The sequence below is a fragment of the Mesoplodon bidens genome (genome assembly GCF_964165515.1).
Source record: "Mesoplodon bidens genome assembly, chromosome: 2".
Lineage (NCBI taxonomy): Eukaryota > Metazoa > Chordata > Mammalia > Artiodactyla > Ziphiidae > Mesoplodon > Mesoplodon bidens.
In genome coordinates, this window is record NC_138177.1 from 71,976,584 (window position 1) to 72,003,972 (window position 27,389).

Consider the following 27,389-nt stretch of genomic DNA (forward strand, 5'->3'; position numbering starts at 1 on the left):
GAGAGGAGAGTTTTCTCCATCAGGGCCCCAGCACAGACTGTCCCCTAATTTCCCGAGACAGAGACAGACCGACCGACCAAGTAGCCTGAATTCAGGAAGGTGACCAGACAGAAGCGGGGCCCCACGGGGTCATTGCCCTCTCCACGAGGATTTTGGTTGGAACCAAGGGACTTAACTAGGACAGAGCCTTGCGCCCGAAAGCAGAAGTGACAGGCTCCTAAGGAGGTTGCCAGGGGCTCAAAGAAGTGAAGGACTTGACTATTCCGGAGACAGGTCGCACTCCCGCCGGGTTTCAAGCTCACCGGGTCGCTGCTGCCAGCAGTTACCCCGCAGGTGTCAAGGCAGCAGGTGGCCGAACTTAGAACCACCCCTCCCCGAGGAGCCCGGTCGCTCGCCGCCGCTCGGCCGGCAGTGCAGCCCCAATTGGGAGAAGTCCGCAGGGGCGAGGGAGGGGGGACCCACCTCAGCCGCAGCGGGGCTGGGGGGAGCTCTGTTCTTGGCCCACCATCCCCCTGTATTTTGGCCTTATTTCCCCAACAGACCTGTCCACCCCTGAGTTGTCAGGCTAAATATTTTGGCTTGGCAGGAGGGGCGGAGAGAACCGAGAGGTCCCAGCAAACCAATCCTTTCGGTCTGGGGCGAGGAGGCGGGAGCTGGGCGCGGCCCCTGCGTGCACCCAGGGAGATACTGCGGCAGCGCGGCCAGCTGGCGCTGGGGAGCCGAGCGCGCCCAGAGGGACCCGGGGAGACTGTCCCCGGCGAGTCCCGCGCTCCCCGGGACCCCCGCTACTCTCCTCTGCCTGTTCCCCGGGCTTCTGCTCCGCCCTCGGGGTTGACCGGCCTCTTGCGCTGCCTTTTGCTCTGCACCCTGTGTGACTTTCTTTCCCTGGAAGCCTCTCTGAGTCTCTTCCCGTTGCTGTCTGCATCTCTGTCCTCATCTCTCTGTCTCGGTTGTCACGCTGAGTCTCCGGCTCCAGCGGCCTGTCACCGTCTGTGTCCCTGTGTCTCATCACTTTTTTTCTGTCTCCTGCCATCTCTGTGGGGGATTCTTTGTCGCTCTGCCCCTTCCCTTCCCCTTCCCTCTGAAGCTTGCATCTCTGTGTCCCTTAGGGCCTGTCAGGTCCTTCTCCTCCCTGGAGCCATCTGGAGAAGAGCCAGGACTGGGCACAAGGCAGGACTAAGACAATGGCAGTGCCCAGTCTGTGGCCATGGGTAGCCTGCCTGCTTGTGATCCTCCTCTCCTTGGGATTTAGCCTGGACACTCGCGAGGGTGAGTCCCCAGCACTGTCTCCTGGAGCCCCATCTCCCTTCCAGCAGACTGGGAGGCCAAACACTGAGCTTCCAGCCAGAACACATCTATTTACTTCCTTCGACATGAAGACTGGGGTTAGGTCTCAGAAGGACTTCCCACCAGGAAGAGCATTTAGTTTCCCAGAGGTGGGTGTTTTCCTCTCAGTTCCCTGGGAAATGAGAAGGACCCTGAAACAGGGATGAATAGATGTCCTCCATTCCTGCTTATGAAACAGTGATCCCAGTAAACCCTGAATGAGGATCAAAATGAGGGGATTAGTCTTAGAGGTCTTTTCTAGAGCCACTGAATGGGAAAGGGGCCAGGATGGGAAGGGGAGCTGAAAACTAGGCACCATTAAGTAACTGAACCCATTGTGCCGACAGGAAACTGAAGCTCAGAGAATTGAGAGATCAAGCTAGACTGGGGTCCTGAGCTCCTGCCTCCAGGTTCTGTCCCATGTCCCCCACTTTGAGGGCCCATCCGCTGGGGTAGGGAGCTTCTTTTAATTAGTCCCCAGGCTAAACACTTCCCATGTGTAAGGTTTTGGGGGTTGGGACCATGTAGACGAAGTGGCCCTCATGAGGGTGCTGGGGGCTTGGCAGGGAGAGGAAAAAGTGCTGAGAGTGGAAGGTTCCAAGGCAGGATGAAGAGATGTCCCTTTCCCCACACCCACCACTCCCTTCCAGACTGAGGAAACTCAGGAATCCAGTTCTCTGTGCCTGCCTGAGGGGTCCCATGATGCCCTCAGACTGGGACTTCCAGGGGCAGAGCAGAGTCTCCCCTTCCTGCAGAGATAGAGGAGTGATGTAAATGGGTTGAGGCAGGGGGTCCCCTGAAGAGTGCTAGTCACAGAGGCACTGCCTGCAAGGCATAGCCCCACCCCCGCACCCCTCCCCTCCTCCACCCCTCCCCTCCTCCACTGCTGTGCCAGGACAGGGCATAACAAGTGCCAGCCAGGAGCACAGTTGTCAGGACAGGAGCACGGCCCTGGGGGCAGCGGGGCGAGGGAGGGCGGTGTTTGGTCAGGGGACCCAGATGTCCTGTTCCCAGTGCAACTCTGCACACCACCGTGTCCTGAGGGGAGGCAGGCAGGGGTTAACCTGTGAAGGTCGTAGATTTGTTTTTCCAAATGACTCCCATCAGGGGAGCCCTAGAGAGGCTGGGGCATGATGGGAAGTGGCATGTGGGCTCCTGAGAGAACCCCCCATCTGCCTGCAGAGCCTGATTGGCCTTTGCCTGGAGGGACTAGAAGTGTTTTCTCATTCTCCCTCTCTGTGTGTGTGCATGTGTACCTGCATGTGCTCAGACACACACACACACACATACACACACACACAGTTGCTGGGTAGAGCCAGGCACAGGGACCATTAATGACAACAGGGAGAAGGTGTGGAGTAAGCCCCAGGGAGCCAGCCTAGCCTGGCCACCCCCTTTTCACCATCAGGAGATGGGCCTGGGTATGTATGATGGCTGTCTTGTTGCTTGAGGGCTGGGTAGGAAGGGAGGGAGTGGAGGCTGGAGAGGTTAGCAGGACTTGAATGGCAAGCTGAAGGATTCAAACCTGAATCTTCCCGAGTGGGGACCATGGAAGGTATCCTTGGGAGAAGTGAGGGCAGGGACCAGGTATCCAGCCCATTACGAGAATGGTCCTACGTGCCTTGGGGAAAGAAAGAAAAGGGGGGCTGGGGCCCTGCGATCCAAAGAAGCCAGACAAACCCAGGTCCCCCAGGGAGGAGTGGACTTGGGATCCAGATGTTCATCGATTCAACCCACAATCCCTGAAGTGCCCAGTGGTTCCTGCCCTGAACTGGGCACCATGTGGGGATGCTGACTAACAAGGGTCCCACCCTCAGCAGCCTCCCTCCTTGGAGGGGGTGACAGACAGACAGAAAGCAATGTTGGGGCAATACCCCAGGTGTTCTGGTGTGGGTGCTGGACTAAGTGCAGCTGAGCCTGAAGTGATTAACTCAGAGGGTCAGGGAAGGTGGGGGCTTGACCTGAGGCTTTCAGGACAAGAACTGAGGGTGTTGGCAGGCCAAGGAACTCTTCTGAGGCTGGAGGTATTAGCGGGGCCCAGTTTATCAACACCCTGGAATGTCAGGCTGAGTGAGTTAAACTTGAACTTTTGGCAATGGGAACCACGGAATGTCCCTTCAAGAGTAAACAGATGCAGGCACCAGGCATCTAGCTTTCTCAGGCCTGGGAGAGAAGTGGAGTGTCTGAAGCTCAGACTACTGCTGCCCAGTCACAGATTTCATTCCTTCATTCCTTCATCAAATATTTATTGAGCACCAATTTCGTGCCAGGCACTATACCAGGCACCAAGGATACACCAATGAATTATACAATGATCCCTGCCCTTCTGGAGCTTACAATAAACAAAATAAATAAGTAAATTGTATATTAGCCAGTGTTAAGCATTTGGAGAAAAATTAATTAGGAAGGGTAGTGGGACTTCCCTGGTGGCGCAGTGGTTAAGAATCTGCCTGCCAATGCAGGGGACACGGGTTCGAGCCCTAGTCCGGGAGGATCCCACATGGCGTAGAGCAACTAAGCCCGTGCGCCACAACTACTGAACCTGCGCTCTAGAGCCCGCGAGCCACAACTATTGAGTGACACAACTCCTGAAGTCCGCATGCCTAGAGCTCACGCTCCACAACAAGAGAAGCCATCACAATGAGAAGCCCATGCACCGCCAGAAGAGAAACCCCCACTCACCACAACTAGAGAAGGCCCGCGCAGCAGCAAAGACCCAACACAGCCATAAATTTAAAAATTTATTTATTTAAAAAAAAAAGTAGGAAAGGGAGTAGGGAGTGTTACCATATTAAATAGGATGGTCAGAGAAGTCCTCATTGAGAAGGTGACATCTGAGCAAAGACTTAAAAGAGGTGAGGGAACCATTGAGAAGGAAGAGTGTTCTAGCCAGAGGGAACAGAAAGTGCAAAGACCCCAAGGCAGAAGCTTGGCTAGATTGCTTGAGGAACAGCAACATGGCCAGTGTGTCTGAAGGAGAGAAAGTGGGTGAAGTTTGAGAGTTGCAGGGGCCCTGTAGGCTGCGGTAAGGACTTTGGCTTTTCATCAGTGAGATGAAAGCCATTGGGGAGTTTTGAGCAGTGGAGGAAAGTGATCCAAATTGTGCGTTGTGTTTCCACTCCGGCTATAGAGTGGAGGATAGAAGAAAGAGGGGACAGGGTGGAGGTGAGGAGACTATTTAGGAAGCTATTACTGTAAAGCCAGGAGAAGATGATGGTGAAAGCAGTTCAGGTGGCTCTGGATACATTTTAAAGGTAGAGCCCACAGAGTATAGGGGTTAGAGAAGGAAAGGAATCATAGAGGCTTTAGCTTTGGAGTCTGACTGCAAGAATGAAGTTGCAATCAATTGAGAAGGGGACGTGAGTTTGGGAGGGAAGTTCAGGAGCTCACTTTTGTCCATGTTGGCTCATCTGGTGGGAATCCTCCAAGCTGCCAATGAGGCCTCTGAGGCCCAGGGAGGAGGTCACGCATGGGGTGCTTGGCCCAAATGGTACTGAGGGCTACTTGCACTTGTACCCACAGTGTGCCCCAGCCTGGACATCCGCTCAGAGGTGGCAGAGCTGCGTCGGCTGGAAAACTGCAGCGTGGTGGAGGGCCACCTGCAGATCCTGCTCATGTTCACAGCCACCGGCGAGGACTTCCGTGGTCTCAGCTTCCCACGCCTCACTCAGGTCACCGACTACCTGCTGCTCTTCCGTGTCTATGGCCTGGAAAGCCTGCGTGACCTCTTCCCCAACCTAGCGGTCATCCGCGGTGCCCGCCTCTTCCTGGGCTACGCGCTGGTCATCTTCGAGATGCCGCACCTGCGGGACGTGGGGCTGCCAGCGCTGGGGGCCGTGCTGAGTGGGGCCGTGCGCGTGGAGAAGAACCAGGAGCTCTGCCACCTCTCCACCATTGACTGGGGCCTGCTGCAGCCTTCACCTGGCGCCAACCACATTGTGGGCAACAAGCTGGGCGAGGAGTGTGCCAACGTGTGCCCTGGCGTGCTGGGTGCCACTGGCGAGCCCTGTGCCAGGACCACCTTCAGCGGGCACACCGACTACAGGTGCTGGACCTCCAGCCACTGCCAGAGAGGTGGGCACTGGCACGAACACGACTAGGGGGCACAGAGGGGGCAGGGTCAAATGGGGCTGGCTGGCCATAAGATGGTATGGGTAAGTACTTTGCCGACACTATTTATTTTAATCCTCACTCATCCTATGAGGGAGGTGCTGTTGCTATTCCAGTTTTGCAGATGAGGAAACTGAGGCTCAGAAAAGTTAAACAACTGATGTAGCATAAGGCAGTCAAGGGGTGGGCACAAGACAGCATCAGGTACTTATGGAGAGACAGTAAAAGATAGGTATAAGTTGGACATGGTGAGGAGGGGAAGGGTGGCATGAATGGATACAAGGCAGCTGCACAAGAAGCAGTATGGGGCCGTGGACAAGAGCAAAGCCGACTGGCCTGTGTTTGAATCTCAGCTCTAGTACTTACCAGCTATGTTAGCTTATCTGTGCCTCACTTTCCTAAAACGATCAGAGCATTGTGATGAAGAATGAGCTACTCTGTAAAACATTGGAGCAGTGCCTGGGCCATGTTAACAGTTCTATGCTTCTGATAAAAATGGCCACAGCACACAGGCTGGCAGTATTGAAATGGGAAGGTTGGGAGCTGGGTGGAAGGAGAAAGGAGGAGGTGACAGATGACTGACAGGGCAGGTGAGGACAAATAACGTGAAGTGGGATCTTCTTTAGGAGGTGAGGTGCATGGAGGGGAAACAGAAGGAAAGAGTGGAGAAAAGGAGGAGTGGAATAAGGAGGGGATGGTGGGAGGAGGAAGTGAAAGTTATAGGGGAGGGAAAGGAGACCTTCAGAGACTGGGAGCAGATCTGGGGTCCCCAAGCTGGGGCTCTTTCCACGCAGCTCCTGGAGGTCAGCTCCCCTCACCCCAATGCCTCAGCGTGAGGGCAGAAGAGTAACCAGATCCCTGCTGTATCCACTGGGCCCCACCTCCCCAATATCTCCCTGTTGGCTGTAAACACAGCTGCTGCACGTCCTCTCTCTGTATAGTGTCAACACACCCTGGCTGACCCTTGCCACACGCATCGCTCCCACAGACATCCAGCTGCCGCTGTGCAGAGTAGCCAGGCCATTGGCACCCAGCCCCAAACCCATCCACATCTGCTTGGGGCCACCTCCCACCCAGGGCAGAGTGCTGAAGGAGGGAGGAAGTATGGGCAGGGGCATGGGTCAAATGACCAGGGATGGCCCCTCCTTCTACACACTCCCAGACCCACCTTGCCCTGGACCTCAGTCCTCAGGAGAAGTTGACTTGTTCACCTTGGCCCCATGCCTGGCAATGATCTGGGCACTAGGCCTAGACAGGACAGCAGGCTGGGGAGCAGCAGCCCTGATAGACAAGGTCACTGCTTGGTCCTGAGTTCTGACACCCCTGACTAGGCACTGTGGGAGGTGAGGGGTCACAGAGAGGGGCCACGGTCCCTATCTTCAAGAGCCCTTGTCTGCGGAAAACAGAGTCGGCAACCAGTGTCATCTGAGCTGGAGGGGTTTGGGTGCAGACTAAGAGAGTTAGCCCAGGAGGAGGGGGTGGAGCCAGGACCAAGGAGGCGTGGGTGAGGTCTAATGCAGCCCTCTGCCCACAGTGTGCCCCTGTCCCCGTGGGCTGGCCTGCACAGTTAGGGGTGAGTGCTGCCACACTGAATGCCTGGGAGGCTGCAGCCGGCCAGAAGACCCCCATGCCTGTGTCGCCTGCCGCCACCTCTACTTCCAGGGTGCCTGCCACAGGGCGTGCCCTCCAGGCACCTACCAGCATGAGTCCTGGCGCTGCGTCACGGCCGAGCACTGTGCCAGCCTGCGCTCTGTGCCTGGCCGCGCCTCCACCTTTGGCATCCACCAGGGTAGTTGCCTGGCCCAATGCCCTCCAGGCTTCACCCGTAATGACAGCAGGTGAGTGTCGGGTGGGCGGGGGGCACCCTTGGAGCAGTGAGGAGGCCCACACTGGTCCAGGGCTCATGCCACATCCTCTGCTTGCCCCTACTAGCATATTCTGCCACAAATGCGAGGGGCTATGCCCCAAAGAGTGCAAGGTGGGCACCAAGACCATCGACTCTGTCCAGGCAGCACAGGATCTGGTGGGCTGCACCCACGTGGAAGGGAGCCTCATCCTCAATCTTCGTCAAGGCTGTTAGTGCCTTCCTCAGGACCATACCTCTCCTCCTGGCCACACCCCTTACAATGATCCAGCTAAAGCACCACTTTCCACCATCCTGGGTCCCAGCCCTGAGGGCCCCCTTCCCTTGGCCCCCATTCAGCTCCCCCCTCCCAATGGAACCATCACTTTCCTTGCCCCTGCTCCAGCCCTGTCTTCCCCATTCCCAGATAACCTGGAGCTGGAGCTGCAGCACAGCCTGGGACTGGTAGAGACCATCACTGGCTTCCTCAAAATCAAGCACTCCTTTGCCCTCGTGTCCCTAGGCTTTTTCAAGAACCTCAAACTAATCCGGGGGGACACCATGGTGGATGGGTAAGGGGTCAGAAATAGTTCCCTCTATCTCATCTCCTCCCCAACACTCCCAAAACTGTGGTGAAGAGTATGGGAACCAGCTCTGCTACCTACTAGCTGTGTGACTCTGGGTAGGTTACTTAACTTCTCTGGTCCTCAACTTTCTCATCTGTGAAATGGGGTTAATGTAACTCTACTTATTTCTTAGGGCTGTTGTGAATATTACTTAAGTTGTTATGCATAAAGCACTTAAAACGGAGCCTGAAACAAAGTATATATTACTACATAAAATTATAGTTACATATAACTCTATATGTATTGGCTATAATTGTTACCATCTGATCCTCTTAGCTGCAGAGCAAGACTGCCTGGGTTTGAAACCCATTCCTACCTTTACCAGTCGAGGCCTACCCTTAATGTAGCCAGGATTTTTCAAAATAATGTTTTAAATTACCATCCATCCAGCCAAGTGGTTTCTCATGTACCCCCAGGGGTGCCCCCGCTCCAGCTGGAGAGGCATAGTCCCAGGCTGAGTCCCACTCCTCCCTGTGTCCCCAAAGCCAGGACCGAGCCTGGCATATAGCAGGTGCTCAGTTAATGTGAGATGAGGGAAGGAGGGAGGCAGAAAAACAGTTGACCCCATTTCACTGATGAGGAAAACACAGAGTGTGGGTGACTTGCCGGACCTCACATTTCTGGTCAGTGGCACCGAGTGGGTGTGTACGAATGCCCCGTATGTACTGGTGTGGGTGGGCTGCTGTGTACCGCTCCTTCCCTGTGCCCCCAGTGCAGCCCCTTCAGGAAGAACCCATAAGACACCCACTTCCTCACCCCTTGCCCCCACTGGCCGTGCAGAGCAAGGTTCCCTGGCCTCCCCCAGGAACTACACTCTGTACGTGCTGGACAACCAGAACCTGCAGCAGCTGGGCTCCTGGGTGGCTGCGGGGCTCACCATTCCCGTGGGCAAAATATACTTCGCCTTCAACCCACGCCTCTGCTTGGAACACATCTACCGCTTGGAGGAGGTGACTGGCACGAAGGGACGGCAAAACAAGGCAGAGATCAACCCCCGCACCAACGGAGACCGATCTGCCTGTGAGGCCCAATACCCCAACCCCTGGCACCCTGGCAGTGAGAGATGTAACCCCAAGGAACACCCAAACGCGTGCACATGCTGACTTTCACACACACTGAAATACACCAGACATGCTCCCGGGTGGAAGGGGACGCTTGAAGGGGACAATGTGATAATTTCTCTTCAGAGGCCACGTTGGGGGTGGGATGCTGCGGCGTCAGGGTGGGAGTTGGGAGTAGGCGGCTCAAGCAGGTGCACTCAACAAGGTCAAGAGCAAGTGTTCGCCCTTCACCCCGAACAGGCCAGACACGCACCCTGCGCTTCGTGTCCAACGTGACGGAGGCCGACCGTATCTTGCTGCGCTGGGAGCGCTTCGAGCCGCTGGAGGCTCGCGACTTACTCAGCTTCATCGTGTACTACAAAGAGTCGTGAGTGGCGGGGGCGGGGCCAGAGCGGGTGGGGCCAGAGCGGGGGCGGGGCCAGAGTGGGCCGGGGTCAGAGCCCGACCACGTCAATTTGTTCACGACTGAAGGCAGTTGAGGGCAGAGCCCCGGGGGGGCTGTGGAGAGCCAGCAAGCCAGGACCCCAGAGTCGCACTCCCTCGTAGGGCCCACGTCTGGCTCTCTCCTCTCACCTTCTTCATCCCTTCCTGCCTCAGTTTCACCTTAACCAGTGATGAGGAGAGGACAATCAGGATTTCTGAAAGCCCAGGAGAGGCGCCCTGCTGGGAAGGCCCGGATAATTAAACTTCAATACACTATGCTAATGTTTTGTACCGACCACATGCTCCTGCCCCAGCAGCGGTTTGGGAAGTACCCACAAATTTGGTCAGTTTTATGCATATCTTTGCCAGCATTTCATTAAAGCCTGAGGAAGGGAGGGAGCAGGGACAACCAAGGACCAGCAGCTGCTCTTTTCTTTGGAGAGAATGTACTGACCATAGCAGGATGGATAGTGGTTAGACCACAGGAAGAACTTCTCCAAAAGCATGGCTAGGGATCAAAAACAGAACTCTTTAGAGTAGAGAGATGGATTTGGGAAGGCAAGCTGGGAGGTCAGGAGTGAGGAGTACTAGCCCTCTGTGGTAGATAGAATATGGGAGCCACCTGGTTTGGAATCATTTCCTGTGAATTAAAATGGAGAGATCTTAGTTGCCCACTAGCACGGGTCCTGGCCTGGGAGGAAGGGAGAAAAACTAATGGTGGGAGGCCTGCTCACAGGGCCAAGGCCCTCCTAGGCCTCAGTGGAAGATGAAGGACTCTAGCAGGAGGAGCTGGAGAGTTTGTTAAATACAGATTCCTGGGCCCCGCTCCCACAGATTCTGATTCCATTAGTCCTGGGCAGGGCCCATAAATCTGCATTTCTAACAAGCTTCAGCATTCAGGTAATGCTGAATCTTCTGGGCCATGGACCACACGTTAAGGAATGCTAACATGGACTGCAATGTAAAGCCCCGGCCTCCCACCCCTACCCACCGGTTGTACAGCTCACATTCTGCAGGACTATACACCACTGCCTTTGGACTCAAAGGGCAGAGAATCTTCGAGGTCTTTCAGGAAACTCCCCTAGCATCTGCCTTGCAGTGTGGCTATGGCTGTGCTCCCTTAGAGATATACTGGGGATCCTGGCTCAATTACAGCTCTGAGCAGACCCACTCAGTGAGTGTGTCATGCCCACAAGGCACCTGCCCCAAAGGGCAGACCCACACCTGCTTCTGAATGCCCTCATACTGGAAGAAGCATGACAATGACAGTCTTGGAGTGATTCAGAGAGGAGGGGGATGCTAGAAACTGGGGTTGGGGCTGAGCTGCCCCTCATCTCTAGCGATGGGGTGTTCAGCCCATTCCAGAATGCCACAGAGCATGTAGGTCCAGATGCCTGTGGGGCCCAGAGCTGGAACCTACTGGACGTGGAACTGCCCTTAAGCCGCACCCAGGAGCCAGGTGTGACCCTAGCCCCGCTCAAGCCCTGGACACAGTATGCAGTGTTTGTGCGGGCCATCACGCTGACCACTGCAGAGGACAGCCCCCACCAAGGAGCCCAAAGCCCCATCATCTACCTCCGAACCTTACCTGCAGGTAGGCTGAAGACTTTGAAGGGGGTTGGGAGCTAAATGCCTGGGTCCTAGAGAGAATGGGGGAGCCCAAGCACCAGAAATAGAGAAGCTGGGTCACTGAACACCGGGCCTATAGAGGCTGGGAGGCTGGACCTCAGAGAGAGGGACCCATAACCAGACAGTATTTGAAAGGGGGATCTGCAGCCCCTCAGTTGTACCCTACTCACACCCCCAGCACCCACAGTGCCCCAGGACGTCATCTCCACGTCCAATTCCTCCTCCCACCTGCTGGTGCGCTGGAAGCCACCGACCCAGCGCAACGGAAACATCACCTACTACCTGGTGCTGTGGCAACGCCTGGCAGAGGACAGCGACCTCTACCTCAATGACTACTGCCACCGCGGTGCGCAGGGAGGAGGCGCGGACCGGAAGGGGTGGGGTGTCGGGCCGCGGGCGCTGCCAGTCTAACTCTTTCCTTCCCGCTGCCGCACCAGGCTTGCGGCTGCCCACCAGCAACAACGACCCCCGCTTCGACCGCGAAGACGGGGAGCTCGAGGCCGACAGGGAGCCTGGCTGCTGCCCTTGCCAGCATCCACCTCCTGGGCAGGTCCTGCCACCGCTGGAGGCACAGGAGGCCTCCTTCCAGAAGAAGTTTGAAAACTTTCTACACAACGCCATCACCATCCCCAAGTGCGTCTCGGCACGAGAGAGCCGGGAGGCCAGGGTGCTGATGAGCGGGGTCTGCGGGGCGGGGGGTGGGGGTGGGCCGGGGCCTGGGTTGTGGGTGGGGTTGGGAGGCGGTCCGCCGTTGCAGAGGGCACTGGGGCGCCTTCCAGGCGGGCCTGACAGGGCCCACCCACCCCCGATCCCCCGGTCTCCCCAGATCCCCTTGGAAGGTGACGTCCATCAATAAGAGCCCTCAAAGGTGAGCGGAGGCGGAGCAGGGGCCGAGAGGCGTGGCTCCCGGGACCGGGGCCTGGCTCTGACTTGCGCCCTCCCTAGGGACTCAGGGAGGCACCGCCGGGCAGCCGGGGCCCTCCGGCTGGGGGGGAACAGCTCGGATTTCGAGATCCAGGAGGACAAAGTGCCCCGGGAGCGAGCGGTGCTGAGGGGCCTGCGCCACTTCACAGAGTACCGGATCGACATCCATGCCTGCAACCACGCGGCGCACACTGTGGGCTGCAGCGCTGCCACCTTCGTCTTTGCGCGTACCATGCCCCACAGTAGGTGACACCCCCCCACCAGCTCTACCCCGCCCACACACCGACCCCAAGGACCCCATCCACTTAGTGCTCCAACTAGCCAGTTTGACCTCCCGCCAACCTCAGGGCCGCAGTTTGCTCAACCTTCCCAGTCCCCATAATCCCAGCGTTTCCTCAAACCTCCCAGTTTAGCGCCCTTGGGTTTGAACATGAAGGTGAGAGGAAATACTTGTGGCCGGGCTGCCTGATGCCCTCTCCCGCAGGAGAGGCTGACGGCATCCCGGGGAAGGTGGCCTGGGAGGCAGCCAGCAAGAGCAGTGTTCTCCTACGCTGGCTTGAGCCACCAGACCCCAACGGACTCATTCTCAAGTACGAAATCAAGTACCGCCGCTTGGGAGAGGTAGGTACCCCAGGAGACAGCCTAACCTAGCCCCAGTTTGTGCCTCCATCCTCTTCCCAGCCAGCTATTCTGTGTTGCCCTCAGGAGGCCACAGTGCTGTGTGTGTCCCGCCTGCGATATGCCAAGTTTGGGGGCGTCCACCTGGCCCTGCTGCCTCCTGGAAACTACTCTGCCAGAGTTCGGGCAACCTCACTGGCTGGCAATGGCTCCTGGACAGACGGTGTCGCTTTCTACATCCCTGGCCCAGGTACGCAGAGCCGCTGTCCCAGACCTGTACTTCCAAACAGCCCCACCTGGGTCCCCAGCCACATCTCCCATTGTGGAAACCACAGGCCCCTCCACCCCATCCCTCCCCCATCCTCACCTCCCATTGTGGAAAGAGAAATGTCCTCTACCTTCTGATTTCTCCACCTTTTAAAATTATTATTGTTTTTTTCTTTTTTTCTGACTTTTCCATCTTTGACCCAACCCTCTGCTGCCCTCTGGCCACCAGAGGAGGAAGACTCCGGGGGGCTGCACGTCCTTCTCACTGTCACCCCTGTGGGGCTCATGCTGTTCATCATTCTTGCTGCCCTCGGTTTCTTCTACAGCAAGAAGAGGTGATGACAAGTCCCATTCGTTCCCAACCCCCCCCTTCCCTGAGCCCTCATCATAAGGTCAGTGCAATCAGAGGCAGCAGAAAGGAATTCCTTAGAAGCAGTAACTCTTCCCCTGGGGGCGGCATGGAGGAAAGAGACATACCTTTCAGTTTGGGGGAGCAACTTGTCCACGTTTGCCTGGGACTTTCCTGATTTTGGTAGTGAAAGTCCCAAATCCTGGGAAACCCCTCCGTCTGGGCATACGGGGTCTGTTGGTCCCCATACTCTTAGCCTGAGAACTAATGAAACTGGTCCTATCATAGCAGGGGGAGAAGCAGGAGACCTCAGGATGTGTCCTGGGATCGTGAGGTTCTTGAAGTCAGATCCCCCTATAGGGCTGGATATGAGAGGGAACTGAGGGCAGGACTTTGATTAGCTGGGTTCTGAGGACTAGCTGAACAGACAGCAGCTTCTCTACTTCTGTCCTCCCTTTTCCCAGCCTGTCAGATCCCAGATCCCAGGACTAGGACCAAGACTAGCTTGGAAAGTGCTTGGTGTTCCCCAGGGGTCACCCTGATCAGAGCTAGGGGTATGATCAGTAACTTCCTTCCTCCTTGTAATGTCCCTCTTCCTTGTCCTCTGACATTGCTTCTTCCTCCCCGAGGACCCTTCCAGCCTGACCCTCTCACCTCCCATTGCAGAAACAGCACGCTGTATACCTCTGTGAATCCGGAGTACTTCAGTGCCTCTCATAGTAGGTCTGGGGGTGGCTGGACGGGTGGTGTGGGAAAGGGAGACAGGAGGGGAGAAGAGGCAGACTTCCAGACCATCTTGGAGAAGGCAGCCTTGGGACCCGAGCACTTCAGAAGAGAAGAGAAGTGGGTGGAGGTGTGGCAGAGAGCAGTACCCTTGCCTTGTGACTCCCACTTCCTCTCAGTGTACATCCCTGATGAGTGGGAGGTGCCTCGGGAGCAGATCTCCATAATCCGGGAACTGGGCCAGGGCTCTTTTGGGATGGTATACGAGGGGCTGGCACAAGGACTTGAGGTTGGAGAGGAGCTCACGCCCGTGGCCCTGAAGACCGTGAATGAGCTGGCCAGCCCACGAGAACGCATTGAGTTCCTCAAGGAAGCCTCTGTCATGAAGGCATTCAAGTGTCACCATGTGGTAAGGGAGGGTCAAGGGCATCGTCAGGGTCAAAATTAGGGTGAAGTTCATGTGGTAAGAGGGAAAAGATCAGAGATGATTTCAGGGCACCATCAAGTTCAGGGTTGGGCCTGTGGTTAGGATCCTAATTGGGGTAAAGCTCATGGCTGGGGTTAGAGTCGAAACAGGGTCATCAGAGGGCCAAGGTAGGACCGTGGCTAGGGCTGAAGTCAGTCATGGTGGAAGTCAATACTGAATGTTCACATCATTATCAGGATCATGGTCAGAGTTGATTCAATCATGAAGATTGGGATGATAGTCAGATCGACGAAGATCATGGGTTAGCGTCAGGGTCATTGCTAGGTCAAGATTAGGGTTATGGTCACGGTTGGGGTTGGGAGGGTTGGTGTCTGGGTCAGTTGTGGCAGCACAACAAGGTTTTTGTCCAGAAAGATCAAGGGAACTGGGTAGACCTGCAACCAGGCTCTTTGTCCATCCCAGGTACGTCTCCTGGGTGTGGTGTCTCAGGGCCAGCCAACTCTGGTCATCATGGAGTTAATGACCCGAGGGGACCTCAAGAGCCATCTTCGATCTTTGCGGCCTGAGGCAGAGGTAGGGACCAGGAAGATCCTGGGTGAGGGGCTGGGGAGTTAGAGAGGACTTGGGCACAGTTGTAGGGGTAATCATCGGGCAGGAGTCCAGCCTCAAGTTCCTACTTCACTATCCCCCTCTCTTGGCTCTAGAACAACCCTGGGCTCCCTCGGCCAGCACTGGGAGATATGATCCAGATGGCTGGTGAGATCGCGGATGGCATGGCCTACCTCGCTGCCAACAAGTTTGTGCACCGAGACCTGGCGGCCCGAAACTGCATGGTGTCCCAGGACTTCACCGTCAAGATCGGGGGTACAGAGGGGGCCAGGCGGGTGAGGGCAGCCTGGGTAGAGTGACTCCCCCTAAGCGAGGCTTGAGGAGACCCAGGCCTGTCCCACAGCTCTGTCCCTGATAGCCCCCCCACCCTGGATCTCAGTCTCCTCGTCCGAGGGCAGTGGGATTTGGATGGGATGATCTCTGAGGTCCTTTGAGCCCTCACATTCCAGGATTCTTGGAGACTGTGGAGGTGGAGAGGGTTGGGAGAGGTACTCCTGGGGCAGGAGCTGGTGAATGGCTCTGCTGCCCCACACCCCGTCTACCCTCACTTTCCAGACTTCGGGATGACTCGAGATGTGTATGAGACAGACTATTACCGCAAGGGCGGGAAGGGGCTGCTGCCTGTGCGCTGGATGGCCCCTGAGTCCCTCAAAGATGGAATCTTCACCACCCACTCGGATGTCTGGTGGGGCCTGGCTGGAGCAGAGGGTTCAGGGGGTGTGGAGGCAGGGCCTTGGGAGAGGCCTGGGTGCACTCCTTAGGGTGCGCTGAGCTGCATTAAGGGTGCTGGGCTCAGGCCCTCCTCCGCGTCCTCCAGGTCCTTTGGCGTGGTGCTCTGGGAGATTGTGACCCTGGCTGAACAACCCTACCAGGGCCTATCCAATGAGCAGGTGCTCAAGTTCGTCATGGATGGCGGGGTCCTAGAGGAGCTGGAGAGCTGTCCCGTTCAGCTGTGAGTCACCCCAGTCTGCCCTGCCTATACCTGTCCCACCCCCGTGAGTCTGGCCCACCTCCTCTGATGCCTTTACTTGCCCTGATTCCCAGCTCTGAGCCCTCCAACTCAAAATCCCCAGTACAACCCCCATTTACTCCCCTGTGACCCTCACAGACATAATCCCCCATGACACCCCCTACAATCACACTGATTGACCCTCTCAGTGCAGGAGGCAGGACGTGTGCACCCCTCTGACACTGCCCCCCAACCTCCACCAGGCAGGAGCTGATGCACCGCTGCTGGCAGCAGAACCCGCGCCTGCGCCCAACTTTTACCCACATCCTGGACAGCATACAGGAAGAGCTGCGGCCCTCCTTCCGCCTCCTTTCCTTCTATTACAGCCCAGAGTGCCGGGGGGCCCGGGCTTCCCTGCTGCCCACAGATGCAGAGCCCGACTCCCCGCCAACCCCTCAAGGGGCTTCCTCAGACTTCAGCCCCCAAAATGGGGGTCCAGTGCACTGAGGGGCACCCCATTCCCTGGCTGGTTGGCCTCCCATGGGCAGAGAGGAAGGGACCTGACCTTTGCAGCCATGAGATGCTGAGACAGGGCAGGGGGTGGCCGAGGGGGGCACGGAGAGCAGGAGCAGGACAGATCGGGGGTGATGGGGAGGGCAGAGCAGGGTCATGGCAGGACAGATTTTCTCAGGAATCTGATCCTCCATGAAAAAGTAATGAAGGCCACAACACAAGTAGAGGTTAGACGGTGGACAACACACCCTGCCCTCTGAGTGAGAGAGCCTACTCAGACTAGGAAGAGAGGCCTGCCCGCCCCAGAGGCAGGGTCTGGAGAACCCCACCCTCGGCTTCGGAGCTCCTGTGGGCATCTGGGGCCATCAGCGCCTTTGAAACCAGATGAGCAGCCAGAATCGGGCCTGGAACCCTCTCTGTGTGTGTTTGGGAGGCTGGGTTTGGGCGTCCACGTGACTGCTCCTCTCACCTCCTCCCCTCTGCCCCATTCCGCAGGGGTTGTGGGGAGAACCCAGGGACCCGGGCGAGTGGGTCCCCAGCCTGGCCTGGAGGCCTGCCCTCACCCCCCTTCCTCTCGTTTGCCATACCCAAAGACCCCAAGCTTGGTGCTCCCCCTTCCTCTTCTCCAGGGCGTTCCCTTGGTGCAGATTCACCCCTTCTCCCGGTCCTTTCCACCTCAATCCCCCTCCTACCCTTGGATTATTAAGGCTTTAATAGCCTTGCTTCCTCCCTGCCCTCACTTCTGCCCCCCACCCCTGCCTCTCATGGGAAGACTGGAGAAGGCACAATAAAGGCCGAGGTCTGTTTATACCCTGGTCCCGGGCAGCCCATTATCTCTCCATCTATATGGTGTTAACACTGGATGAACTTCCTCCCTCCCTCCTTGGGGACTTGAGGTGGTGACCCTGAGGCAGTGATATAGGATAAATACACTGCTGTCAAACACCACCTCCATGAGGACTGAGCAGCCAGGGTTGCCATGGCAGTGAAGCAGGACCATCCTGCTATTATCTGCGGCTCAGGTGGCCAGAAGTGGTTGAGCCCGGAAGGGGAACCTTCGTATCTGGCCCCCCAGCCTCACCAACCCGTCCCCCACACCTCACCCCTCCCTATTTCCACTGGGCAGACATTTCCTGGGGTATCACAAGACAGACTTGAAGTGGGCAGAACTTGGGGTGGGGGAGGGGTACTGATGACATCACCAGTCCGTGCTGGATGCCCCCCAGGCAAGGCAGGGGACACACATCAGAGCAGAGTCTGTGTGTCTGGCTCCCTACTGTTATTCCATCCCAGGAGCAGAGATGCCCCGGAGGCAGGTTAAAGGAGCACATGGGAGTCTGTTTCCAGGCTCTTATGCCAGTGCCGTCAGGGCATTCGAAGGGGAGGAGCTGCAGATGAACGACTTAAAACCTTGGTGAAGGGGGTAGTAGCAGAAGGGGCTGGGCCTGGCTCAAGGCTTTTTCGCATCCTGTATCAGCGTTTCCTGCATCCAGGTCCTCAGGGCCAGAGCTCCCATGCTGCCACACACAGGGGTCCTGCGGAGGTTTATACTTCTAAGCGTGCTTGCTCACTCCAGCACCTGTCCTGAAAACCACAGCTCCTTAAGGCATGAGTGGAGTGTGCATGAGTCTGTGCGAGGCCGTCTCTATGATAACCACAACTCAGATACTATCCTGTTAGGGTCCACGTGTCCCACCGCACGCACCCCTGCCCTTCCCTGTCCCTGCCTGTCATTGCTGGCTAAGGCAACAGTGACCCCTAATGGTTGCTGGCGGAACCACAGCTTGGGGAAAAAAGAGTAGGGAAGGTTCTTCTCTCCTCCCTGAGTGGCTGGTCTCAGGCCACCAGCGAGTATAAGGGAGGAGAGACTCCACACATAAGCCCTGGATCTGAGACCCACACACTCGCACAGCAGACAGGCACACCTGCACTTGTACAGGCCCAGAGGGCAGCACTGGGGTCAAGCCCTCTCCCCACCACCCATGTCCCCTAACCTCCACAGGATGGGACATTGTGCGCTCAGGAAGCGCTGGGCATGTGGATGTGGAAGGGCTTAAAGAAGGGATTGGGAGTTGAAGAAAAGAGGACTTCAGAAAAACACTGCCTGTGCTTCACCCCCAAAGATGAGCAGGTGGTGACTGCCCCAAAAGAACGTTTTGGAGAAAGACGTAGGGATGCTGGAAGACAAACTCTACTGCCATCTATGTCCTAGAAAAGAAGCGGATGTACATTGTAAATCAACTATACTCCAATAAAATTAAAGACAAAAAAAGTAGATGTAATAAGGTAGCAAGAAAGATGGTGGTTAGACTTCAGAAGGGACTTCCCAACTATACAGGGAAGCTTTGTGGAGGGAAGAAGTGTTCTCTCTCAGAGACAGCTAAATACAGACAATAGGTTGGCCCGGGGAAGGAGAGTGATGGACACCTACCACAGAGGCAGAAAGATGAAGGCAGTGACTAAAATAGAGAGTCCAGAAACAATTTTCTTGATTTCCTCCTCCCCCCCACCACCACCCCGATTCAGACAGAAGACCAGAAAAAAATAACCTGCAGCTGGCTAGGAAGGGTAGGAAATGGTGTGGAGACAGATTAGCATAAAAGAATTACATGTTTAACATCTACCCCCTTGGAACTGTTCTTGTGCCCTCTTGTCAAGTCCCCCACCTGGGCAAAGGGATGCTGGAGGCTCTAGGTCTCATGTCCCACCCCCTCCCAGCTCAGGAGCAACGGATGCATCTTTGTGAGGAAGAGATTGGAGTCCTCCATAGTGAGAGGCCCAAAGGCCTGGGGCAGGAGGGTTCGAGGTCAAGTGGTCCAGGGTCAGGTGAGCTGTGCCACTGGACCAGACCTTGGTTGAGGCAGGACAAATAGGGGTGTTCACAGTTCCTCTTCCTCTAGGCTCTGGGTAGAGAACAGAAGGCTGCAGCCAGGGTGGTTCCTGGCTATCATCACGTAGGAGGAAGAGCCAGGTACGAAGACAGGAGAGGTCAGCATGCTGCTCCTGTGTCAGCCCCACAGCCTCATGCTCCCCCCGAGTCCCAGGGAGCTTGGATGGCAGGGCACCAGGTCTTAGATGCCCAGCCAGGGGGCAAACCTGGAGTAGAAACTTGGACCTTCCCCTTGGCCTAGTGTCAACAACGCTGTGGAAGCCCCTCCCCTGGTCCAGGAGTTGTCTGTCTTCTTCTCCAACCTTAGCTGAGGTGAAGGACAAGGGAGATGTTAGTCACAGCCATTACCCCACAGCGAGGGTCTTCCTCCTTCCAGCATGAGGCTTCAATGAACAACTCCTCAGGCCAGCAGTGCCCACCCCCAGGGGCACAAGGGAAAGTCTGGGGGCCTCTCATCCCTGTGAGGCCGGTGGGCAGTGTGCTGGTACCTCCTACCCACTCCTGACCTTTGCCCAGGAGTCAGAGGGCCTGAACACCTGGGGCTTCTTCCGGCTGCCTGCCATGAACAGGAGCCCCTCTGGGTCACTCATCTAAAGGCACTACTAGTGAGTGGACACTATCTGTCCCTGGAGAGAGTGAGGGAAGTGAAGCTGAATGTGCCAGCTCAAGAATCCAGGCTGGTGGGGTTGGGATGGAGCCAGAAGGGAGGGCATTTTGTGAGCCCCTGGGCACATGATCAGGAGCTTGAGATCAAGTGCTCAGGTACCCCTGATGCCTGGCTGAAGGAAGGGTCTCAAAGGGGCCACACAGCTAAGAGTTTTGATGCCCTCGCTGTGGAAAGGAGGCCTAAGGGCCATGGGGCAGGCGTTCAGGGTGGGTGTGGTGAGGGGTGGAGTGCCTCCTGGGCCCGAATATCTGGATCACCCAAACTCAGGGGCACTTGCTCTTCTCCAAAGCCAGGAGACGTAGCCCCCTGCCCAGGATGGTAGCTGGCTGAGTAGATACTCCAGCCCAGCTTCCTCATCAGGTCCCTGGGAAGGCAGGACATCTGAAGAGTTTGGCATCTTGGACTGAGCAGGCCAGGAGCTCCTCTTCCCATCTTCACTTCCACCACAGAGGGGAGAGAGGAGAGATGGGGCCGCCGGTCAGGGTCAGGGTGGGGGTGGGCAGAGGGAGGCACTCCCAGGATAAAGATGTCAACTGAAATCCTAGGACAAAGAAGGAGGGGCACAAGACATTCCCTCCTGTCTCTCTCCCCGCCCCCAGTGGCTGCAGCTCTCAAGCACCAGGGACATTGTCAGATGTCAGGCCGAGGGAGGACAGGAAAGGATGGGGATGCTGGGGAGGTAGTGAGGCGGGAGAAACAGGCAGAGGAAGGGGGTGTGAGAGAGGAGACCCAGAGAGGCAGGGAGGCAGGAGTTCAGAACCCCTCTTCACACATGCACTGGAGGCTCTGAGGACACCCCAGCCTGCCCCTTGGCTCTCTGTGGTTCTGGCCCCCACCCACCCCCACTCATGAGCAACAACAGGGAAACTTTGTGCTTGGTCGTATCTGGAGATGAAGAGGGGTCACATCCTGAGGGAGCAGAGGGTCACGCAGGTTCCCACCCTCTCAGGTTGTATCAAGCTGGTCCTCAAGCAGAATTGGACAGGAGAGGGGAAGTGGGCAGAGGTGCAGGGGGAGAGAGGGGAAGGATGGCTAGGGTGGCAGTGGGGACCACATTCTGAGACTATGCAGAAGGATTCTTAAGCAAATGAGACAGAGGCTCCTTCCTCTCTAGGAGGCAGAGAAAGGCGAGCATGTGGACCAAAGGACAGAGGTTGACAGCTGGGTCAGGCAGGAAGAAGCAGAGATGGAGGAGAGGGGTCTAGCCAGCATGCATCTCTCCAAATGGCAATTGGAGTAGAAACTGACTGCTGCTGAAGCAGGAAGAATGGAGGTGGAGCTATAGAAAGACTTCCGGGGAACAGGGTCGGGGGGGGGCAGGGGGCAAAGGAGGCAGGGGTGGCCTCTTTTGGCAGCAGAATTACCTAAAGGAGAGACCTCCATGAGAGAAGGCCAAGGGCTGAAATAAAATAATGGACACCAAGTGCTTTGTAAGCTATAGAGCACTGTACAAATTATAGTTGTTGTTATCTAATTGTGACATCATTTAAAAAGATGCTGCAGAAGTACATTTAGTGCCATGGAAAGATGGCCATGATGAACTGCAGAGTGAAAAGAGCAGGTTGCAAATAATATAAATGCCATTTTTTACATTTACATGTACAAACCCAGAGAAGTATCTGAAAGTGTAAATATACATCTGGGAGATGGGGTTGTGGATGATTCATATCTTCTTTTTGCTTATCTGTCTTTTCTCTTTATGTTTTTAAAGAACATACATTATTTATGTTGTGAAAAACAAGCAGTTTGCTTTGAAAGGAATGAGACTTCCTCCCAGTTGGTCGAAGTCCTGGGCTCAGGAAGGGTGAGGTCAGAGTCGGGCGGGGCCCTGGCTCTGCCCTCTGTCTGCCTGGTTGGTTACCTTGGGGTCTGACAAATACATATTCTCCATGAACATTTTTTTCCTCTATGCTCTAGGCTGGGCCAAAGTCGGTTTGCGTGAATTTAGAATTGGCAGCATGTTTTTGTAACCCCACGATGTTTCCGGCTGGAAAGATATAAAACAGGGGGGAGGTAGAGAAAAGCAGACAGAGATCCCCAGCAACTCTGAGCCCACCCACAGGGAGGCCCACAGTCCTCTGCTTGCAGAGTCCTTGGGACCACCTTCCCCAACCAGCCCTGCAGGATCAGCCTCCACCTATAGTGGCTTCCAGGGCCTGTGGCAACCTAGGTTCCCACCCCCGCTCATTCCTCAGCCTTACCCACATACCACGCCAACACCCAAACGTGGCTTCCTTTTTTATCCCTTCCCCCACCCTCTGCCTCCCAATCTGAGTGTGGACCATCACACCCTTGGAGGCCTCCCCCCACATTCTTCACCTTGTCTTTTTCCCAGCCTGAAAACACCCTCCTCCTTCCTATGAGCCCCTCCCCCAGAGCTACTTAGAATAGTATCTAATATCGATAATTCCTTATGCTGGCAAAGCGCTTTCTGTTTCCAAAGTGTATGGAAAATCCACTTAGAGAGGATGGCATCAGTGATCTGAGAGGCCAAATGACTTGCCTAAGATCACATAACCAGTTCCTGGAGGTCCAGCCCCTTCTACCACGAACCCAGCCTCAAGGGCTGAGAGTAAACTGATTTGTCCTCTCTGTCCTTCAGTCCCTTCTTTATCTCTAAATTGCATCTTCCCTGGCATGTAAGCCTTCCACTTCTAGCTGCAACTTGCCTTTCCAGCATCATGATCTGCCCCACCCCAAAACAAACCTCATGTTCTAATCAGTCTAGACTCTTCCCTATCCACCAGCTTGCACCATGCTGCCCATCACCTGACCTGCGCTCTACTGGGAATTGCCTCCACATCTGCCCCACTCCCTGACTCATCTTTGGTCTCTGGGGCTCCCTCTGAGGCTGTTTCTGAACTCTGCACCATCCACAGGGCACTGAGTACCTGCTGCCTTATATAGCCATGACTTTAGTGTCAGGACGCCCCTTAGGAAAATAGAAACCACGCTAGGTATTTCTACAGAGAGTATTGAATATAAGGGGTTGGCTTTACTCGTGTGGGAGGGCTGAAAAGCAAAGAGGGAACACTAAGTAACACAGAGAAAACCCGCAAGAGGAAGCTCCCACCCCTAGGTTGGGAAAACAAGCAGGTAAGTTTGAGGTTGTCAGAGTCTAGAACCTCAGGGAAGGGATACCCCAGAGGTGGGATCCAGATCTTGGAGGAGGTAGTGCTGCCCAGCTGGTGCTGGAGCAACGTTGAAAGGAAGCAACCGGAAGAAGCAAGTCCTCCCCTCTCTCCCTGTAGGCAACCTCCCTGTTGGCAGAACTTAATAAGAGCCCACTGGCAAAATACGCTCTGCAAAATATGGTTTGCAGAGTCAGCCCCAGCCTCACAGAGCAGAGTATAGAAGGGAGGGTTAGAGCTGAGAGACAATAGGTAAGTGACCAGCACCCATGAGGGTCATTGTTTATTATGATTATTGGACCTCAAATGTACTGAGCACCTTCTACATATCTACACTTGACATACATTCGAACATAAAGAATAAAGTGGGGACTTCCCTGGTGGTCCAATGTGTAAGACTCCTCACTCCCAGTGCAGGGGGCTGGGTTCAATTCATGGTCGGGGAGCTAGGTCCCGTATGCATGCCACAACTAAGAGTCTGCATGTCACAACGAAGATGTCCGAATGCCACAACTAAGACCTGGCACAGCCTAAATAAAATTTTTTTTTTTTAAAGAATAATCTGGGGATTCCTCGGTGGCGCAGTGCTTGAGAGTCTGCCTGCCGATGCAGGGGACACGGGTTCGTGCCCCGGTCCAGGAGGGTCCCACGTGCCGCGGAGCGGCTGGGCCCGTGAGCCATGGCCGCTGAGCCTGCGCGTCCGGAGCCTGTGCTCTGCAACGGGAGAGGCCACAACAGTGAGAGGCCCGCGTACCACACACACAAAAAAAAGAATAATCTTGTGAGCTTCATTCTATCACTGACATTGTACAGATGAGGGAACCGTGCCTTCAGGAAGAGAAATAACTTGCCCAAAGTTCTGCAACTAATAAATGGCAAAGCTGGGATTGAAAGTCCACAATTTTTCCACTCTATCCTGTTTTCTACAAGGTGTCCCACACTGGGCTAAGAGGGCTCCAGAGAGGGATGGGCATAAGTCCTTATGGGCAGGGATGGCAGACTGTACAATGGTCTGGCTGCAGCGCCAAACCTCCTTGAGCATGTTGTATGTGCTAAACCCCTGCTTACAGTAATTCCTGCCATGGGTGAAGGAGCCACAAAGATGGACAAAAGCCAGGCCCTACCATTGCAGAGCGCACTGTCTCCTGGGCAAGAAGGCATGCAGACAGATCACTGCAGTGCACCACGACAGTCCCATGGAGCCGTGCAAGACCCAGGGCTCTGAGAGCACTGTAACTGAAACTCAGATCTCATCACTTCCCTGCTGAAAGCTCCTCAATAGCTCCCCGGTGCCAACCAGCAAAGGCAAAGCTCCCAAGCAGGCTGACCTCTCAAGCTGTCTGCCCCTCACACCCATGCCACCCCCAGATGGCACCGCAGCTCTAAGCCTCCACACCTTCACTCACTTTGCTCCTTCAACCCAGAACGTCCTCCACTCTCTCCACCCTCCCCTTCCCGTGCATCCTGAGGATCATCTGCTCACCCTTTAAACCAGCTCTTTCAACTACCACCTCCTCTCTGAAGGCTTCTTTTTTTTTTTTTTTTTTTTTTTTTTTGCGGTACGCAGGCCCCTCACTGTTGTGGCCTCTCCCGTTGCGGAGCACAGGCTCCGGACGCGCAGGCTCAGCGGCCATGGCTCACGGGCCCAGCCGCTCCGCGGCATGTGGGATCCTCCCGGACCGGGGCACGAACCCGTGTCCCCTGCATCGGCAGGCGGACTCTCAACCACTGCACCACCAGGGAAGCCCCACTGAAGCCTTCTTGACTTCGCTCCCCCTTCACAGCATTATCCTGGGCAGCATGGACCACTCCTTCCTACACGCCCCCTGAACCACAGGCTTCTAGTTTAGCTCCTGTCACTCTGAATTATCTGGGTTTGTTTACCTATGTATCTCCACTGCCCTCGAGTCTTATTTATCTTTGTAGCCCTTGAAACTATCACACACTCCAGTACATAATAGGTTTTTAATAGATGTTCCGTGAATTCATGATAACAAACCAGCCAAGGGCAGGGAGTGCAGAGAAGAAAAAAATACTGCCTTTGGAGCCAGACCTGAACTGAATCTTAGTTAAACATACTTACTAGTTTGCTTGAGCAAGTTATTGGTAATTTACTGCTCCTGGCCTCTGTCAAATGGAAAGTCCACTGCACCCCTCACAGCACAATGCCTGAACCCAGTCATCTGCAGGGCTACCTGCGTTCTCCTTCAGGTGGTCGTGGGTGAGGTCCAGGCCACCTATGAGGGCCTCAGCCCCAAGGGCTGCACTAGGAAGTCTGCAGGCCTGACTGCCATGACTCCTTCCCAGTCACAAAGTCTACACGCTGGACATGCTAGAGGAGAGAGAGTGGGAACCCTAAATCTCCCCAGCTGCCCTAGACCTCAAGTTCCACCCCCCAGAGTCTACGAGATCCCAAACTCCCTTGAACATCTTCCTGTGCTGACCCACAACGCCCTTGGTGCCTTTGGTGCCCCCAGCTTCACAGGCACCTCAGCACATCTGGAGCTTCCTCTGGTGGTCTGGAGTCCCTAGAGATCTCCAGGATCCTCTACACTTCTCCACCACTCTCCCTTCCCCAGTACCTCCAAGCAGTCCTGGAACCTGACTCTCAATCACCAAGAACCCTCTCCGCAGTCTCTCCAGACTCCCAGGGTCCCACGGTCCTTGCAATCCCTCTCCGCCCCCTCCAGGCACTGCCAGCTCTAACCCTGCACCATCTGGATGAGAGGCCAGCCAGCTGGCGCAGGGGCTCAAGCTGCTGCAGGATTCCTTCCGCTGCACTCCTGTCACTGCCGCCCAGCCAGCCCTTTCCTTTGCCATGTTGCAATTCACTCTAACAGCAAATTCAGCCTGAGGAAACTTCTGGCAGCACACACATTCCCAAAGTACCCACAGCAGGGGAGAGAAGCAGAAGAGAAGTGGGAACGGCAAACTGATCTGACCCGGCTTGCTCTTCACATGGCTCCAAGTCTTTGCCCAGACTTCCCCTGGGCCTGGGACTACCCCTCTGCCCAAAACTTCTTATCAAGGCCCAGCCCAGATGCCCCCACATTGCACTCTCCTCTGAGACTCCTTCCTCCATCACCCCAGCCAGAAGAGAGCTCTCTCCTCTCAAGTCCTGGAGGATGCACATGGCTCTGGGCATGACCGCTTCTCCTCTGTGGTCCTAGCTACCTTAGAACTTGAGCTCCTTGAGGGAAGAGGACAGGTTTGACATTTGGTGTATGGACTGAATTTTGCCCCCCTCAAAATTCATATGTTGAAGCCCTGTTCCCAATGTGACTATATTTGAAGATAGGGCCATGAAAGAAGTCATTAAGGTCAAAAGAGGTCGTTAGGGTGAGGCCCTAATCTGATAGGACTAGTGTCCTTATAAGAAGAGGAAGACAGGCTTCCCTGGTGGTGCAGTGGTTGAGAGTCCGCCTGCCGATGCAGGAGACATGGGTTCGTGCCCCAGTCCGGGAGGATCCCACATGCCGCGGAGCAGCTGGGCCCGTGAGCCATGGCCGCTGAGCCTGCACGTCCGGAGCCTGTGCTCCGCAACGGGAGAGACCACGACACTGAGAGGCCCGTGTACCGCAAGGAAAAAAAAAAAAAAGAAGAGGAAGACACACCAGAGATATACCCCTCTTCCCCACGTGAGTACAGAGGAGAGGCCATGTCAGGACACAGTGAGAAGGTAGCCACCTGCAAGCCAGGAAGAGAGACCCCACCAGAAACCCACCCTGCTGGCACCTTGATCTTGGACTTCCAGCCTCCAGAACTATGAGATAATAAATTTCTGTTGTTTATGCCACCCAATCTGTGGGTTTTGTTATGGCAGCTCGAGCATACTAATACATTCAGGAACTCAGGGAAAGCGTTCTGGGAAGGGAACACCAGCAGACAAGCCATCTCACATGTGCTCTTGAGTCCTTCCCGTTACCAACCCGGCAGCTCACAGGACAGAGGGGAGGGACCAGACCCAGATGCTACAAGCCCAGCCAGAGGGAAGACCTGAGGTCTGACCCTCTGCCCCGGCCCTGAGGAGACAGTGGTTAAATGTTCCCATCACATTGCTAGGAACTTATAGGAAAGAAGAGAAAACAATTCCTGAGCTCCTCCTGCAGATCAGACAGACCCTCTGCTGGGCTCAGCACCCATTTGCTGATGGAATCCCACAACTGCCCTTCCAGAGAGGTGTTCTCCCACATTCCAGACCAGGCAACCAAAGCTTGGAGAGATCAAGCAACTTGCCCAGGTTGACCTTGGCACAAGGGTGGAGGGGGATGAAAATACAAATAAGGGTGAGAGACAGTCACAGC

The 27,389-nt window shown here is 55.6% G+C and overlaps 1 protein-coding gene across 1 annotated transcript; it reads left to right on the forward strand.

Moving 5' to 3' along the window:
• Nucleotides 1-789: 789 nt before the first annotated feature.
• INSRR (insulin receptor related receptor) lies at nt 790-17,160 on the forward strand. The gene is made up of 22 exons (XM_081224543.1): nt 790-1,269; nt 4,849-5,400; nt 6,971-7,274; nt 7,369-7,511; nt 7,707-7,851; nt 8,711-8,925; nt 9,207-9,333; nt 10,745-10,983; nt 11,197-11,364; nt 11,456-11,651; nt 11,845-11,886; nt 11,964-12,184; nt 12,427-12,563; nt 12,648-12,810; nt 13,057-13,162; nt 13,843-13,895; nt 14,079-14,308; nt 14,789-14,899; nt 15,031-15,190; nt 15,491-15,620; nt 15,753-15,887; nt 16,148-17,160. Exons 1-22 carry the CDS (start codon nt 1,185-1,187, stop codon nt 16,389-16,391), a joined length of 3,906 nt encoding a protein of 1,301 aa, XP_081080669.1. The 5' UTR covers nt 790-1,184; the 3' UTR covers nt 16,392-17,160.
• The last annotated feature ends 10,229 nt before the right edge of the window (nt 17,161-27,389 follow it).